This window comes from Tetrao urogallus (assembly GCF_951394365.1).
Source record: "Tetrao urogallus genome assembly, chromosome: 7".
NCBI lineage: Eukaryota > Metazoa > Chordata > Aves > Galliformes > Phasianidae > Tetrao > Tetrao urogallus.
The window spans coordinates 12790625-12808181 of record NC_136820.1 but is presented as its reverse complement, the minus strand read 5'-3'; the positions used below and the strand labels follow the sequence as shown (position 1 = coordinate 12808181).

The 17557-nt window shown below is 37.3% G+C and overlaps 1 protein-coding gene across 2 annotated transcripts in view; it reads left to right on the top strand.

Annotated features, from left to right (window-relative positions):
* The window catches only part of RBMS3 (RNA binding motif single stranded interacting protein 3), a gene marked incomplete at both ends in the record, with an annotated part of 439102 nt that overhangs the window by 401686 nt on the left and 19859 nt on the right, over positions 1-17557 (top strand). For both annotated transcript variants that reach the window (XM_079538692.1, XM_079538691.1), the window contains one exon: positions 8116-8226. In XM_079538692.1, coding sequence (XP_079394818.1) covers positions 8116-8226 — 111 coding nt within the window. The remainder of the gene's footprint in view (positions 1-8115; positions 8227-17557) is intronic.

The window sequence follows — 17557 nt, the reverse complement described above, 5'->3', positions numbered from 1 at the left end:
CTTTTTATGTAGAGTGGAGGTTGGGTTTTTATCTGGATTTCAGAGTGACACAGCGATCTGAGCCTCAGCAGAATCTCTCCTCCCCTGTTGCTGGATTCTTGGGAAACCTGGTAACCCCTGCAACAGCATGTCTGTGAGGGTACAGATTTGGGCCTGGATTTAGAGTTAGCTCTGAACTGGTCAAGAATCATCTCAGGCTCAACATTACAAGGACCACCATGCAATCCATGAACAACATGTAAGAACCGTGAGCTCCTTCTCATTTGTTTTGACCATCGGTAGTAAACTGACTTGCAAGAATCTGCTACCTACTTCTCCCTTGACTGTTGTCTTCTCAGGAATTAGAGAGCTCATAGAGAAGCACTCTGCTGTCTGCACACTAGCACATCTCCTCAGTGCTTCATTGAGTACTACTACCTTGCTTTTCTGAAAGCTGGAGACATTTCAGCCATTTCCATTTAAGAGTGATTGTGATTCTGATCAGGTCCTTCTAGTGCTGCGGATTTAACTCCCTGCACAGCCATACTATTTTACTCTGTCTCCAGTTGCATAGGATGCCTTTTTGCCATCTTAACTTTGGTGGATGCATGGGGCTGTATTACCTACGTGGTAATATACAGCTTTGGTTGCTTTTTATCTCGTGTTGTTAGCCAGTTCCTCAGATTTTCTGACATTCCCAGTGCCAGTGTTTGTCCTTCAAATAAGTGAATCTTCTAGCACAGCAGCTGAATTGCAGCTCGCATGGAGCAAATCCCTCCTGGTTTCAGGCAGGATATGAAACATAGCACATCTGTTAGAGATCACAGTTGCTGTCCTGTCACTGGCCATTGCAGTTACGAGGCTAGAAGGGCATGTAGAAGAAATATCACAGACATTTCCTCTGCAAACCCAGTTAGGCACTCTTGGTGCCTGCCAAATGACCTGCGTACTAAATCTTGCCAAGAAAGGCAGAGATCAGCAGTAGGGTGCCTCAGACATTTGGTGTGATCAAATGTCCGTTGCCATGACTTCATGAAGACACACAGACAGGCAGGACTGCCTCACCTTGCCCAGAAGGCTTAAGTCCTAGGGAAGGCCAGGATGCTACCACATTAAAAAAGTTATCCTCATGTTGAAAAAAAAAAGTGTCAAAATAACTAGCCCAATAGCCCTAGAGAGTGTAATAGAAATAGTAATATCCTTTTTATTCCTATATACAATTATTATTAAATGAAGATAAAAGATTAGATTATTGAGGATGCAAATGTAGAATCCTTTTTGAAGTTTGATTTGAACCCATTAGGGCAGGAAAGTGAAAATTTAGGATGCTGATGCGAATTCATGTTTTAATTGTGCAGTTCTTTAAACTCCATTTTGTACCTTGATAGAACTAGAAATTACCATCAAGTCAATCTTCACGTATGGCTGTAGTCATGAAGGAATAGAATAGAGTAGAATTGTTTGCAGAGGAAATATTGTTTACTTTTCATTTCAGTAGCTGAAACTCCATTCTGATCCTGAGAAAAGCTAGTTTAGAGCAAAGAGACTCCTGATTCTTTTTATTAGGATTTTATGCCAGCTTCTGGAAAACAGTGGATGAAGGAATTAGTCCACATGAGAAAATATGCTGAGGAGCATAAACAGAATGGAATTGCCAAGCATAACGTTTTAGCTTGTGTCACACACTAATGAGATATAGATCAAGAATTCTGTGCAGGAAATAAAGATTTGTTTCCACTAATAGTGTTGAGGTTTTGAAATCTGTACTTATTTTGACATGGAATGAAATGATGGTTATTTTTGTGAAATCTGATAGAGGGAGGGAGTGGAGAAGATTTGTTCTGTATGTTTCAGTGGTTAGGGTAAATCACAGCCACTCTGTTTCCTCTGTCTGCTGGGGAAGCTAAGCCTCATATGAGCACTGTGAGGATGTTTTTGTTAGCTATGGCTGTTCTTGGAAGAGCAAAAGCACTACTGCATGGATATATGAAGCCAGAACACACCCAAGTGCACTTATAAACTGAAGGGTAGGAAGAAAACAAAAGAATTGTGATTTCTTGTTCCCCTCTAGAGTGGATTAGAAGAGGAGCCAGGAGCTGTCTGGTCTCAAATGCCCACTGTGACATGTCATGTCTTTACTTCAGTGGGCCCCTTCAAGTTAGCAGACCCCAGGGAAATTGCTCACTTTTTTTTTTTCCAGGCAAATAGTAATAGTTAATTTTTTTTGTTACTGTGGCAAGTTGGAGAAAAGGATGAAAAACCACTGTTTCCCTCTCAATCTAAATGAAGCATATGGGCTTGTGGTCTAGCCTGCATGTACAGATGATAAGAGCAAAGATAAAGCACAGGACTATCAAACTATGCTTCAGAATCATTGAAGTATATTTATCTTTCATAAATGTTAAGGGAATTAAAAGAATTCTCTTCATTGTCCTTTTGTACAATGGCCTTTCCTCTTGATATCTTATTTTGTGTGGAAAGATTGAAGTCACCCTGTAAAAGTCACTTTAGGCATGAAATGACATGGGGAACTGTTTGTTTGCAACATAAACACTATCTCTACTTTATATTTTTAAGTCCTTTTGGAATAACAGACAGATATTGTGTGAAAGTTACATTTTTTTGTACTCTGGCAGAAATATCAACTGCTGACATAGTATCACAATGATATTCCTTGATGCAGTTCTGAAACCAATACAGTTGCTAGTATTGCTTTATTTGTGCACACAGCTTTTGATAAAAAGAAAAAAAAAAAAGCCATTTTCTATTGCATCAACTGCTTCTTTCATTTCTGGGTTTTGCCATTCTAATATCCCTTTTTTCTGCATCTATATATGTGGGTTAATATCTGTTTATTCTCAAAAACTCTTTCAAACTAAGAGATGGGACGAATAGTTAACTACAGGAAAACAGTGGGGAAAAAACAATAGAGAATATTGGCTCTTGCTGTAGGAAGGATGAAACATATGAAAGGGTCACCTTTGTTCTTTATATACTGCACTAAATTATGTTACTTCTGGGAAGTCTTTTGGACCTATGACATGTAAGAATAAAGAAGTTCTCAAACATACAGGGAAAATGAGCATGAAAAAGCTTGTTTGTATGTTTTCTAGAGATTTAAATAAGATACGAAGGTGATGTCAGATGAGAATTTGAATCTATGCCCGAAATCAGAAATATTACGATACAAGGTTGTGGTTTAGTACTTGCCACAGAAACGGGGCTCAGAGTTAAAGGTCTAACCAGTGCTTGCCCATTCCAAAGTTAAAGTTGCTTTGAATTCAGTGCAGTATTTGGGCTTCCTGGTTGTTTTACTCCATTTTTAGTAAGATTTTAAATTCAACAGAGTAATGAAATTAAAACAAATCTTAAGATTTGCAGAATAGAGATCATTAGCTGATCTTCCTCATCATATTCATGTAAGTATTTAACCTCAGCTTAGCCAGTGAATGCCAAGGCAATTGGTAACTTTTCATTGAGAAAGAGGGAAAAGTATAAAGATATGTTTTCTTTGATTTTAAAATATGATAGGTATTTGTGGCATATCAACAAGTATCCCTTGCAAAGGTGATAATAAAGGGCAGAGTGGTTTTTCACAGCTTTCAGTCTCCCTGCTGTGGCCATGAAAGCCTGACCAATAACAGTCAGCACAGAGCATTTCAGCAAGCTCACTGCCCTGGCAAGGGGACTCTTTTCTGCTGTCTATAAGATGCAGCCAAAGGAGATGAGAGAAGTCAGTCTAGACAGAACAGTAAACCAGTAGAGATATGGCTGTCATTTATTCTGTATGCAGAGAGTGTATGTTTGTATGGGAAAGAAAAAAAAAAAGTATGTTGGATTTTTCATATTAATTCTTGACAGACAAGTCTTGCCTGATAAGTATGAAGAAAGTAATTCTTTCACTCAGTGTAATAAAACCCCAAGAAACAATATGTTCTTGATAACATGAAGACATTCACATGGTGGCATGGTAATAACTTCTTCAGATGGAGTGACCGGGTGCTTGTATGACTGCACACTGTGTCTCTAAAAAAAAATCTGGAAAGTGGCTTTTCTGCTGTAATGTTCATTGGCTTCACATTGTCCAGAATTTACAAGGAAGAATTTTTAGGTATGTTTAATTTGTTAAAACTTCCTTTTTTTTTTTTTAAAAAAAAAAAAAAAAGTAAATTTTAAAGAGTGAGATGCTTACCACAAGCTTTAAAAACTATTTGTTCAGCTGGCTGGTATTTGTGCCTTAAATCCAATACAGAAGAAGAAAAGAGAAGCCTTTAATACAGTTCATTATCTAGAAAGCTGGGACTAATCCTTCCTCCCACCAGCCCCCAAGTGCATCACTCAACTAGTGAACTCTCTCTTCCTAAAGCCTGCTAATACACTTTTGATATCTGATGTCACTTTCCCACCCTTCAAGGCTCATAAAGTGGCATGTGTCATTGCATCAAAATAAACTTCATTTCTGATTGTGTCTTTTGGTATTGGCAATTACTGAAGGATTGTTTTTTTAATTTAATAAACAAGTTGTATTTAGTTTTCTTCCCATGATTTCAGTTTGTTGCCATACAAGAAAAGTACAGTGTTTGTAGTTGTTAAAACTGGGCATCTTTCTTTACAAATAATAAACTGGATAATACTTTGAAATAAATATCTTGACTTTCTTTTATGAAAGTTATATCCCCAGAGCTCAGAGAATTTTAAAACAGCAAGGTCTTTCAATTAAGTCTAATTATCGATGAAATTATCTTTGTTTTATTGCAGCACTGAGAAAATCATACGTTTTCTTCTGTGTCATTGGTTCATTACATGTTGACCTTTTCATTTCTTTCAAAGCCAGCATAACACTGACAGAACTTGCCAAATTTGAAGGACATTATAGCAACCAGTTTCTTGTAAGAATTGTGAAAAAATTAATCATTCTGATGCAAAAGGGCAGACCTTGGTAACTGGCATGCCAATAACTTGTTTTGGCAAAGACAGTGGCAAAAATATCATCATAATTTCTTCTACTGCTTTTTCAATTAATCGTGGCAGTAGCATCATGCCATGCTAATATGTCTCTCTATAAAGCTTACAACATCAGTAAACTCAGACATACAAGTAGATGAAGATGTAAAGTATGTTACTGCAACATTTGCCAGTAGCCAAGTGGACTTTTATCAGCAAATGCCCATTATAAACTGAAAAGAATCAAATTATTTTTAATGTGAGGGTAATGTCTGTTGCAAGACATCGTTGTCTTCCTCAGATAAATAAGTTGAATATGGATGGACATGACAGCATGTATTGCAAAATGGTCTGGAGACTGGCTGTCGCCCTAACAACCAGACGATATTTCCTTAATGAAGTATGATTTTTTTCCTTACATGATCACAAGAGGATTCTGCAAACTGTTGAATTAATGGACTGGCAAATGCATATAATTCTCTGCTCTAGGTAACTGTCAGCTTCAAAAGCATTAAGCTGTTTTATGAAAGCTGCAGGTTTGGGGGTTTTTTTTACTCAGCTTCTTTTTCTAACATTAAATTGCGTATATTTAGAGATCAGAATATATGCACTCTCTATTTAACATAATATGTATAGCTTATACTAGTAATTTTTACTCCTTAATATATTTTCTGTCCAACCCATATTTTTGTGAAGAGTTTATTTGCAAAACTGTCTTGCTTACTCACTGAAGGACTTTTGGTATCAGATTTTTCCACTGTGCGTCTGGCCCTTGCATTTGCTGCACTAAATCACAAGACTTTCTTCACTGCCCTTTCTTCAACTACAAGTTTATGAATTTATATACAGAAATAGCTATTGCTCTGTCACATCTGTAATCACAGATAGTTTCTCCAAACATGCCTTTGTAATAAACATCTCTAAGAAGAGTGCTAGGTATATTTAGGCTTTGGGACATCCTAAATTAATTGCAGTATTGGGCTGCAGGAGGCTGTGGTATGACTTTCTGCTTATCCCATTATACTTCACAACATGATCTGTGCTGAAACCTCTAAGGCAATTGTCCATTTCTAAGTAGCAGAAGAAAACTGCTTGGAAAGGAAACTAAGAACCAGTTTACAGTTGACAAATTTGATTTACACATTTACAGTTCGGTGCAGTGAAAGTGTTGGTTTGTGATATGAGTCATTCTGAGAAAAGCATTCATGATTTCTTACTGTGATCAAAGTGCAGGTGAATGTTCAAGTCCCCAGGACACTGTCTGGATCTGCGTTCCTTTACAAGTGCAGCTCTGGTATCCCAGATGGCTGAATTTTGCTCATGTCTTTCCTTGGGCATGATGCTACTTTAAGTAGACTTGTGCTCTGAATGCACAATGTAGTAGGTGCAGAATGGGCTGAGTAAGTCCTGAGTATGTCCTGCAGATTCAATTTCAGACTTTCAGGAAAATGAGTAGATTTTTCAAATAAAGAGAGAGAAGCAGAATGAAAAAGAAGAATGATGTGCAAGTAAGAAAGGGGAGTACTTGAAATTATTTACCAACCCTACTTTGACTATCTAGATTTTCAAGAGTCCATGGTAACAAAGGTTATCACACTGGTAGCTCATTAATGTAAATTAATCCAGTGGCTAGTTTATTGTAATTACTGTAAACTAGTACAAGTTAATATGGCCAAAAAAGGCACAAAAGTGCTTGTAAGTTCTGCGGGTTTGATGCTTGCACACTGGCTAGTTTGTTCTGGAAGTATTTACTTGGAATCATGACAGATATTCATGGAGGATATTCAATTTCAGTAATTTGACAAATTTCTCTAAGGACTGCTGTCAGCACAAGAAGTGTAATCCAGTATGTGACATGAAACAAGTGTGTATGTATTTTGTACACTGAGGTATTACAAAGAGGACCGACCAAGTTAGGTCTACCTCCTCTTCATCATTGCGTGCATGTAATGAGTTCCTAGAGACTGCAAAATCTCAGCTTCTCAGATAGAATGTGTGCAGACAAAATATCATTGCAAGGTGAGGAAAAAAAAAATAGTTGCCACTTCCCCAGCCTTTTTTCTTTTTGCTTATTTCTTATTTGTAACTTATTTGAAAGTTTTGGTTCTACTCTGGTCCTTGACATGGCAATCAGATGGGTCTGCATAAATGTGAGATACGCATTCAACAGTGTGCTGTGGCTTTTTGGAACTAGTCTATTTTAGATTCCAAATTAAAAGTAGATTTTATCAGTAATCTCAAACAACAACAACAAAAGATCAACATGTCAAAAATAGATTAATTCACCTTTTTCCATGCATTTTGCCAGATGTGAAGAAATAGCTGAAAATACCTTTGTATTTCTCTATCTGGAAAAGAAAGTGCAAATAACTGTTTCTGGCAGACTTTCTCTAACTAATACAGGAAATAGCATTCTGTACCATTGAACAGAAGAGTATCAGCTCTTCACTAAGGCATTAGTTCACCAGTATGGGGAGTGGAAGAGCAAAAAGAGGAATACAAATGACAGAGACTCTCCAAAGCTCTGGCATGTCTTTTGTTTCATTTTTGTTTAAAGTCTTATTCTTGCTTTAGTGTATGTGCTGTTTGTTATTAATGTATTTGTTTTTCATGCAGAGAAGAAAAATGCTTTTCAGTGATGCATGTGTGTTTTAAATGGGTGTCACTGCCACACTCGCTGTCAATAGCTAGTCTTACTTAATCAGCTATGAAATGTCCTGAGTAAGAGTTCTTAATTGAGACTGGAAAATCCAAGACAATTACCATAATAGGTTGAAGATCTCAGAGACTGGAGGTTTTAGAAGTCAGAGAAAATTGGGGACATATGTATTCTGTCTGTAAGATTGTTCTGAATAGGATGTGGAAATATATAAATGACAGGCATTTTGCAATGTACAGTAGCATTCATCATGGAAAGAACATATGCATTTTTTTGTCAGAAGTAATGAAGTAAAAAATGACACGTAATTGGAACTGACATAAAATGGCCTCATTAGTAGTACAAATAATATATGTATGTAGCTTGGCTGTCAATAGAAACAAACCATGTTTCCTCTGACAGATACATTAGTCTCTTTTAAGATTCATGTCAAGTTCTCATCCAGGTTCACATATAAGAGAATGCGGTTTTTTGGTTGTTTTCCCTTTAAAAAAAAAAAAAAAAAGTTGAAGTGTAAATAATATGTGTTTTAGGGTGCTGTGATAACACCAACAATGGACCACACTATGTCAATGCAGCCAGCAAGCATGATGGGCCCACTGACCCAACAGATGAACCACCTTTCCTTGGGCACAACAGGAACGGTAAGATCATAGCTTATGCTATTTACTTTCTGTTTGCAAAATGATTATTGATTACTGAATCTCTTGAGATCTCTTCTTATTCCCAGGTTTTCAGTACTTTAACTTTTAGCAGTTTAATATTACTGTGCTTTCTTTTGCATATGTTTTTTTTTTATGCCCGGAGATGCGTGGCCCTGTTTGTGTGAGCATGTCAGTGTTCCTTTCATCATGTCCTACACAAACAATATCTCAGATTGCTGCCTCACTGTAACACGTGTCTACAGATACTGTTCTACAGCCACTATACAGTCACAGTCATACGGAACAGAATGGACAAAGTAGTACAAGTAGTAAAAGAGTAGGTCAACAAAACTTTCTCTACTTAGCAGAAGTCATCCATATTAATTCTTAGGCAAATATGAAAGTTCTCCTCTAACAATTTGTTATTTAATGCAAAATTGTTTGCTTGTGCTTCTAGAAGATTTTATATAGCTGGAAAATGGAAGTTCTGGCTTTGTGATAGGATCCAGCATTCACTTTTAACCCGTAGCAGACAGCAATACATAGTTTGCTTCAAGCTCTGAAATGTGATTTTGGGTCAAGGTCAGCTATGTTTCCAGTAAATTATATTTAAACATGCATATTTCAATGGTTATTTTCTCTTTAAACTGTGCAAGTCAGGTTCAATTAACTCCCCCAGAGTCAAAGAAAAGCAAAAAATGGTCCTAATAAAAATTATTAAAACTGAAAGTTTCCTAAAGTCTTTTAGTAATACCAACAGTCTACTCACACTCTATGGTGATTTGCTATGTGAATGTGTGCACACTGCATATATACATGTTTTACAAAAATCCAGGCATAAACATTATATGTCTTTAAGCACATTCTGTGTGTTACAACTATGTGAAGGATCTATTGTGTACTTCAGAATTGTTTCTTTTGTTTCAATGCAGTACTGCTCAAAGGGCTGAAGTGAATGGGGCTACATCTGGCTGGCAGACGGTCAGTAGTGGTGTTCCCCATGGCTCAATTCACGAGTCAGTCCTTTTCAACATTGTAATCATAGATCTGGATGCAGGAGTTGAAGGCACCCCAGCAAATTTGCTGAGCATACTAAACTGAGAGGTGCTATTGACTTCTTTTAGGGATGTGGAGCCTTCCAGCAGGATCTAGATAGGCTGGTGCTTTGTGTAATCAGCAACAGCACACAGTTCAACAAAGGAAAATACCAGGTGCTGCACTTCAAAGGGAGTAACACCAGGCACAGGTGCAGTCTGAGAGATGAGAGGCTGGAAAGAAGCTCAGCAGAAAGAGACCAGGGGGTGCTGGTGGAGCAGGCTCAGCATAAGCCAGCACTGTGTTTGTTAGGCAGTAAAGAGGACAACCCACATTGTGGGGTGACATTAAATACATCATTGCCAGTCAGCAACAAGAAATTATTCTCTTTCTATATATAGCATTGGTGTGGTCTGTCCTTGCATATTGCATGCAGTTCTGGGCTCCACTCTATAAAAAGAACATGAGGATCACCAAAAATGTACAGACAAGAGAAACAAAGCTGGTAGCTGGGCTGGAAGGTATGTTCTGTGGGGTGAGGCTGAGGACACTTGTGTTGCTTAGCCTGGTACAGAGTAGGCTGAGGAGCAACCTCACTGCTCTCTGCAGCTTCCTGGGGAGGGAGAGTAGAGAGAGGTGCAGAACTCTGCTACCTGTGAACAAAGCATGCAGGGGCAGCACAAAGCTTCATCAGCAAAGGCTTACATTGAACATTAGAAAAAATTTCTTTACCATGAGGGTTTTCAGATACTGGAACAGTTTTCCTGTAGATGTGCCATCCCTGTCTGTGCTAAGAGGCATTTGGACAGTGCTCTCAGTAGCATGCTTTAACTTTTGATTAGCCTTGAAGAGGTCAGGCAGTTGGACTAGATGGTCTTTGAAAATCCTGTCCTGTCCTATCCCATCCCCTACCATATTCTGTTCTATTCTACCTGATGCTAATCTATAGGAATAGTTTTCCAAGTGTTTTCATGTTGTGTGGGGTTTTTTTTTCTAATTGAATAAGGTACTGAGTAAACTTACATCCTAATAAAGATGTTTACTCACTGTAGTTTTATCTTCCGTTTCCCTTCCAGTTCTTTACCTGCTCCCTTTCCCTTTTCTCCTCTTTCTTATGTGTTGGAATTAAATTCTAACTCTAGTATGTTTTCACTCTGTTTTTAAAAAAAACTCTGTTGAGATCTGGGACTTCTGTATTTATTTCAAGGAATCTTGAATATGATGGATTTTTAGTCCTATTATTCAAAATATTCGGTAGTCAAAAGAGGTGACAGTTATATCTAAAAGTTATTATCAACATTTTTTCCCTATGAACAGATGAAATTATAGGAAATAGTATGACTAGTGAGAATTTCTGCATGTGTAATTACTATGGTAAGGAAATGGAAAACAAATTTCAATAGTGCTGCTGGGCAGATACTATGAATTTTTCTTTCTGTTTGTCATTTTCATTTCCATGACTCTTACAGACATTAAGTCTCCTGATCTTGTTTTCTCACACTCTTAATGCAAACTAGAGAATTCCAAGCTAATGTTCCCTTCAGACTTGAAAACTGTCACTATATTCATAGTAACAAATCCATTGCAAATGTTGATGTTTCTTATTTGGAAAGAGAGGGAAAGGACTCTGAAAAACTCGGGTAGTTTAGTGGTTGATAAAAAGATCCTAGAGCTACTGTAGTGCAACTAAACATAAATAAAATCTTTTTTTCCTGTTACTAGCTCTTTACACAGTCCTGTCTTTCAAGGTCACAGCATTCCCTTATAACTTCATGAAATATATGTGAAAATACACCACAGGTTTTTATGTTTGCTATCTTTAAAATTCCTGACTCTTTTATGGAAAATTTCAAGAAAGAGTAAATGATTGATTGGTGTTAAAATATCACGGGTTTTTCACAAATTGCAAATGACACCTCGTTTTATTGCACAGAGGATTTCCCTTTGGTATAAACACCAGCAGCACCATGTTCATTTACAGTTCTCATGCAAGCAGCATAATCATGAAGTTCTTCAGGAATTCCTCCTGAATTAAGATTATAGCTTCAGGATTTGGGCTACCAATTGCAGTTTTGTTGAATGTACTCATCCTGACTTGAAATGGTATCTTATGGCCCAGTCAAAAAAATAATAATAATAATAAAAATTTTTTAAAAATTGCAAAAAATGGACAACCTAGTTAGAGCTATGATTTATTTAGAGATAAATAAATCTTCACTTCATTTATTCTGAAGCCTGAATTTCAGTCCAGAAAGAGGAACAATGAGAGCACAGAGCCATGAAAAATTGAGCCAAGTCCAAAATAATCCACTGTGAGTACCTCAGCAGGACTATGTTTTAAGGTAGACATAAAACATAAACTGTACATTTCTATGATGAACATATTTTTGAATTTTATCCTTTTAAAGTGTTCTACAGGGCACCATAAAGACCCACCAGCTGTCTTTCAAGAAACAACCCAGATTTTTTCCAACAAGCAAGCCCAAAAGTCACAAACAGTTCCCACTCAGTGTTGGCTTTAATTCTGTCTCAATTTAATTAAAAGCTTGAAGTATGCAAAGTGGTTTTTATTAAAAGGTTTTAATTCATTTACTTCTGTAGAAAAAACATTTTGCTAATTAACATATCATATTTTGCAGCCAAAACAAACCTTCGTGGTCACTTAAGTGAGAATTGACTTCAAACCCAATTCCAAACTTGCCTGGTTCAGAATGAATGCTGGATTTCTAAAATTGTTTCAACAGAAAATCCGTTCTCTGATGAGGAAGCAAGAGAAATAGTGTAAAGACCTTTTCATGCCTCATACTTTCTGGGAATTATTCTGGCCTTTGATGCTGTCTGAAAGATTGAAGTCCAGGTTGGAGCCATTCCAGAGGGGAGGTTCTTCACACAGGAGCACTCTTTATCCCTTTGGCTAGGAGAGTTACCTGAGTAAGAGCAGCCTCTGTCACTTCCAACCTTAACACCAAAAACTGGATTCCAGTTTTGATCTTCAGCCCTGAATCCTATGCTAAAGCCCCATAGGAATCCAGGAAGCGGTCATTTCCGTTACTCCTTCACTTGATTATTTAGACATGAACCACATGGGTGTTTCTAAATGCTGATGAAGCTGCTAACTTAAAGTAGAAAACAATCATTTCATCTGCTAAAACAGAACAGTTTTCCTACAGCCTTTTCCTACTACTCATATGGGAAGCTTCTCTCACTGGCCCCAAAACTCACAAGTAGTTTTGTTAGGAAACCACTTGCCATGAAGAGGAATATAAAGTTTTTTTCCTCTCTAAAACACCGAAGATTACATATTTGTTTTATTATCTGTTTTAACATGTTTATCCCATCTATTTATCTGTTATTAAACTGTCTGTGTAAAATCAGATCTCGCTTCTATACTGATCACAATCAGGGGAATGCATCAAGATGTCAGACCAAGTGAAAAACTGCAGATCGTCTCTACCTGATCTCACTGCCACGTTACAAAATCACACATCTGCAAGGTATACTAGCCCAAAGAATGGTACAGAGCAGAGGGGAGCTGATGGACTGCAGTTCATGGCAGCCCCACTCCCTATTCACGTGCCATGAGAGAATTTCATACAGAATCTCCCTGTTACGGTGCTTTATGCTTCATCCACCAAGAACATAATCCTTTTCTACCATTATGAAATTCAGATTAATTTCTGCCAGTGAAATACAGTTTGCATACTGCTCTGATCACCTATTGAAATCTTGAAATCTGGAGTTAGGCACAGAAATTGCCAGAGGGGCAATTTCTGCCTTATTTATATGTATTTTTCATGTATACCTCTTCACTCAAAAAGAGCAGATTTGTACTGGTGGACTGGCTGAGGGCAAATATGTAAAGAATAGCTAAACTTAAATTATGTCATGATTACAACAAAAAGGTAATAACTGAATATTCTGATTAAAGCTGACAATCCAACCATAGCTCCTACAATTGAACTAAAATGAAAATTTAATGCCCAGGGGCATAATGCAACCTGTTTTAACCTTGAAATCTTTCTTTTGTTTACTAGTTTATTATTATTTATTACTGTAAGTCTTGCTTTTCCTATGTAATATTCATCTACAATTAGGTCTACTATTGAAAAAGGTATTATACAGAGAGAAGAGAGTCAGTATGGGTGGCTTTGAAAGAGCAGCATTAGTACGTGTTTAATAATGTATGGAGGCTGGAATTGTTCCATCATCAACCTGTCAATCAAAGTGTTTCCGATACAGCCATTGATCTGACATCTGTTCTGTGGTTTAATAAAGTTGTGATTGATGGACTGAATGGATATAATACAAAAACCTTTAGAAATATAAAAGCTGAGCAGTTTGATCACTGCTCTCAATCCCTCTTGCTTGGCTCCTTTTTACTGCAGCACTTATAAGTTTGCCCTTCAGCAGCAGTAACCTACAGGTTTCAGTAGAAAGGAGATTTGCTATATTCCTTCTCCTTTGCTGTGCATTCCTGAAGGAAGTTTTCTGTTCTGTACTTTCCCAGTCTGGGTTTCTCACTCCTTCCTGTTGTTAGCATCCATTTCAGGTACCTCCTGAGTACCAGTTTCCTTCATCATATTGAAACAGCCTTTATTAGTCCTCCTTGACAGCTTTTTTCTCTCTGTTTCAAAACTCAGTGTAGTGTCTCAGTGTAGTCATGTTTTATCTTAAACCTTTGAGGCCCACACAAATAGAAGGATGGGTAGAAGCGAGGGTTTTTACTAAAACTGCTGTCTCAACCATGCTGTTTAATTGTTCTTCATACTTGCAGACGGATCACTCAGTTTTAAATTTCTAATTTAGAAACATAGTAAGCAACTTGTAAAATAAACTCTCCATTGAGCTTTTAAAGAAACAGCAGCATCAAAAATTGCTTAATTGTTCTGTATACCTCTGTATTAAAAATGCAGCCAGGTAGAAGAACTGTACTGATGCAACATGGGATTCTGCTGAAACTGCAAACCATCCTAACTCATCTTTCCTGATCTAGAGTATAACCTGAAAGAGATCTCTCCATGGAATAACCGGCTTGTTACGCTGGTACATCAGTCTTATCTTTCACTTTGTTAGCTCTTTTTGTTGCCAGTAGAGCTGATGGTATCTACAGAACCCTTCTATGGAACAACAAGCTTGTTATAAGCTTTTTATCTTCTGTTTCGTTTGGATACTCCATGGTCACTAGTGGTTTGAAATGTCACCTAAAGGCCTCAACAGAATAACTGCTTTGTTAGATAGGGTTGTGTGCTTTTATTTTATTATTTTTTTTAATCTGCAATTCTATTTGCACATACTACAGATACATGGAGCAGAAACATCATCATCTTCTCCCGTTATTTAGGGCCTTATTACAGAAAAATACAACGTCTGTTATTCTGTCTGTCTCAAGGTCCCCAGAGAGCTACAGGAGGAAAGTGTCTTTGCAACCTTGTGCCTTTCACATTATCAGATGTTAATCTTGGAGCTCTTTTGTTTTAACTATTGACTGACTGTTTCAGTTACTGTTTTGTGGAAAATATAGGACTGAACCAATTACAAATTAAATTAATGTAGTTCAAGTAGAAAGTGAGAAGATCATCCTTATGTCCATTTATTCAGCGAAGGCCCAGGTCAAGTACGAGTGATTAATCTCCTGGGACAGGAGATCCTTTTAAGAAGGTATCATTGGGAAAGAGAAAACAGTATAAGCTTATCCAGATTTATATAGAAAACTCCTCCTGCACTCTCCTTGCCAAAGAGCCTCCTGAAAGGCAGCTTCCATTTGCCTGATATGTATCTTAAAATAAAAAGGCTGCTCTGTGCAACTCAAAAGCACCAAATTTCAGGCCGTCATCAGGGTACAAATAACTTTTTGATGAAGCATTTAATCAGCTTCTGGACTTTATTGCCACTATTAAGACAAATAGATTATCAATCAGTCTTAAAAATAGATTCAGTCTCTCTATAAGCAAACATTTTGAGGTCAAACAGCAGTGTAGAATTTAATTTGGCAGTATAGGCCAAATAGGTGTATAGAGTGAACAAAGAAGATGTGTTCTTTTACCCTTTGGACCATCTTCAAGTCCCATTGACTCTTGTGAGAACTGGGCTGATCAGCCCTCATGTAGATGAGGATTTTTCTAACCAGTTGTCTCCGCATGAGTTCCGCAGTCAATCTTTGACCATAGTTGGAATAACTAGATGGCATTTTTCAGTACACAGATTTTATCTTTTTTCACTAGCATTTCCCCTACTCTTCTCAGCTCAGCTTGATTTTCCAGTGTGTCAGTAGTGGCTTACCACTTGCCTTTATGTGCAAGTATGCCAGAGAAGAGAAACATAAAAGCAGAATAAACACAGAGGGAATTCTACTTTCTGTTCAAGCTTCCCTTCATATGAGCCCAGCATGTTAGTAGGCTTTGTTTTCTGTTAAGGTTTACCCTCATGTAAGACTTCCAGAAATGAACAAATGCTTTTGCTGAGCACTTCACACCTCTCTGTGAGGTGTCAGCTACTGACTCCAAAGCAACAGTAGCCCACATTCCCTCGGAGAAAGACTTCCTGACTGTGGTGAAAATACGTTAAAACAAAGCAAGAATAATGAAACAGCAAATCAAAAAGCATCATCTAAAGGAGCTATAGCTAATATAACTTCATTTTCTTCATCTGACAAACGCAGTTCCTAAAAATGACGAGTATTTTGCAGCTTGACTTTGAGTCCGTGAGCTAGAATATTTAGAGTCTGGTTTCAGCAGTATTTTCTTATATATGGCAGTTGCAGTTTTAGTCTGTGATTTCTAGAACTTTGTGTAGACAAGGAAATATGTAGCTCAAAGCCACCTTTTCTAAAGCAGTTTGTTATTTTGTGATAGCAATGCACTGTTTATAAAGTGAACATTTTTATTCTGCCATAATGAAGAGAAAGCGAAAGGCACAAAACATGTAGTATTATAGAGAGTGGTCTGCAGCATATCCCCAAAAGGCTCACTTTTAGTCCTGCTCCCAGACTTTGTTCATACGTCTTCTCAAAATTTTGTTAGCTTTTAGTAGACCATTTCCTAAATGCTTTGAATGTGAAGAGGAAAGAAAAGTGTACAAAGCATGCACATTCATGTGCAATTGTGTTGGTGTCACAGATAACGTGGGAGGTTTTGGTTTGGGGGAGAGAAGCTTGGTTTAGTTCAACTTGATTTGGTTTTAAATTGGATATGATTTTAATGAAAAAAGGAACAAATAAAAAGTTAAGAGCTTGAAATAATTCTAGGTTTGTAACATCCTGCCAGAACCATAACTGACAAATTCAACAAAAATTAGGAAACAAAATTACTCTGAAAGCCAGGTCTGTCATCTGTGTTTTCTTGATGTGTTTCTCTGTTGTAAATGTGTTCTCTATTTTGTAAGCAAATACATAACTCTTTGCTTTATTTGGATGAAACTTTGTTTTATTTTCCTGCCTGTATTGAAAGTAGACTCAGATGATAGAAATGATGAATATGGCTTTCTAGAAAAGTAAGAAATCCAATTTATCAGTGATTCAAAAAAAAACTCTGTAAGGCCTCCATAATCCAAGGCAAGTTTGAGATTTTAGGGAGGTGAGGTTTGTCTTGCCAAACTGTGATTTGTGAAAGGCAAGGCGTGTCTTCCAGAGCTGGTGTGTCCACAGTTCTGCTCTGCCAAGCGTTGGGAAACAATCCTGTGGTCATGTCTCTATAAACTGCAGGTGGCTGATAACTGAGCTGTAAGCACAGCAACAAGTTCTGAATTCTTAAAGGAGTTGTATCCTCAGCAGGAAAGAAAGACGAATTATGCAGAAGAGTGACTAGCGTCTGCTTAGCACTATTGAGGTCCTTTATATAGTATCAGCTTTGTTAAAGGTGAGGTATTTGGGTTATAGCAACTTCAATCAAGAGGTTGTAAACTCTAGGTGGAACAAAAGAGCATGAAGGTGATAGGCAACAGCAGTTGCATACAGCAGAATATAGGTAAATGAAGGACAAAATAGGGAAAGTATGAATGTCTTGCAGAAATCTGTGATATATCTAGAGCTTGGCCTGCTCTTTGAAATTAATTGGGAATGGCTGTTAATTGGAACATCCAGAACTCTGTTGGGCCATACACCTGCAAGTGGGATTTTCTGGCATTGACGCAAAACAGCCTGTTTTCATCTCTGTTTTTATTTGCAAAGGAACGTTGTTACTTCAATTCAAAACAAGTACTAAAAATAATTAATTCTTATTTTCTATTCATTTAATTGTGGAGAAATCAGGAAATTATGAAAACTTTAGAAAATGTTTACTGAGCATGATATAACAAGACT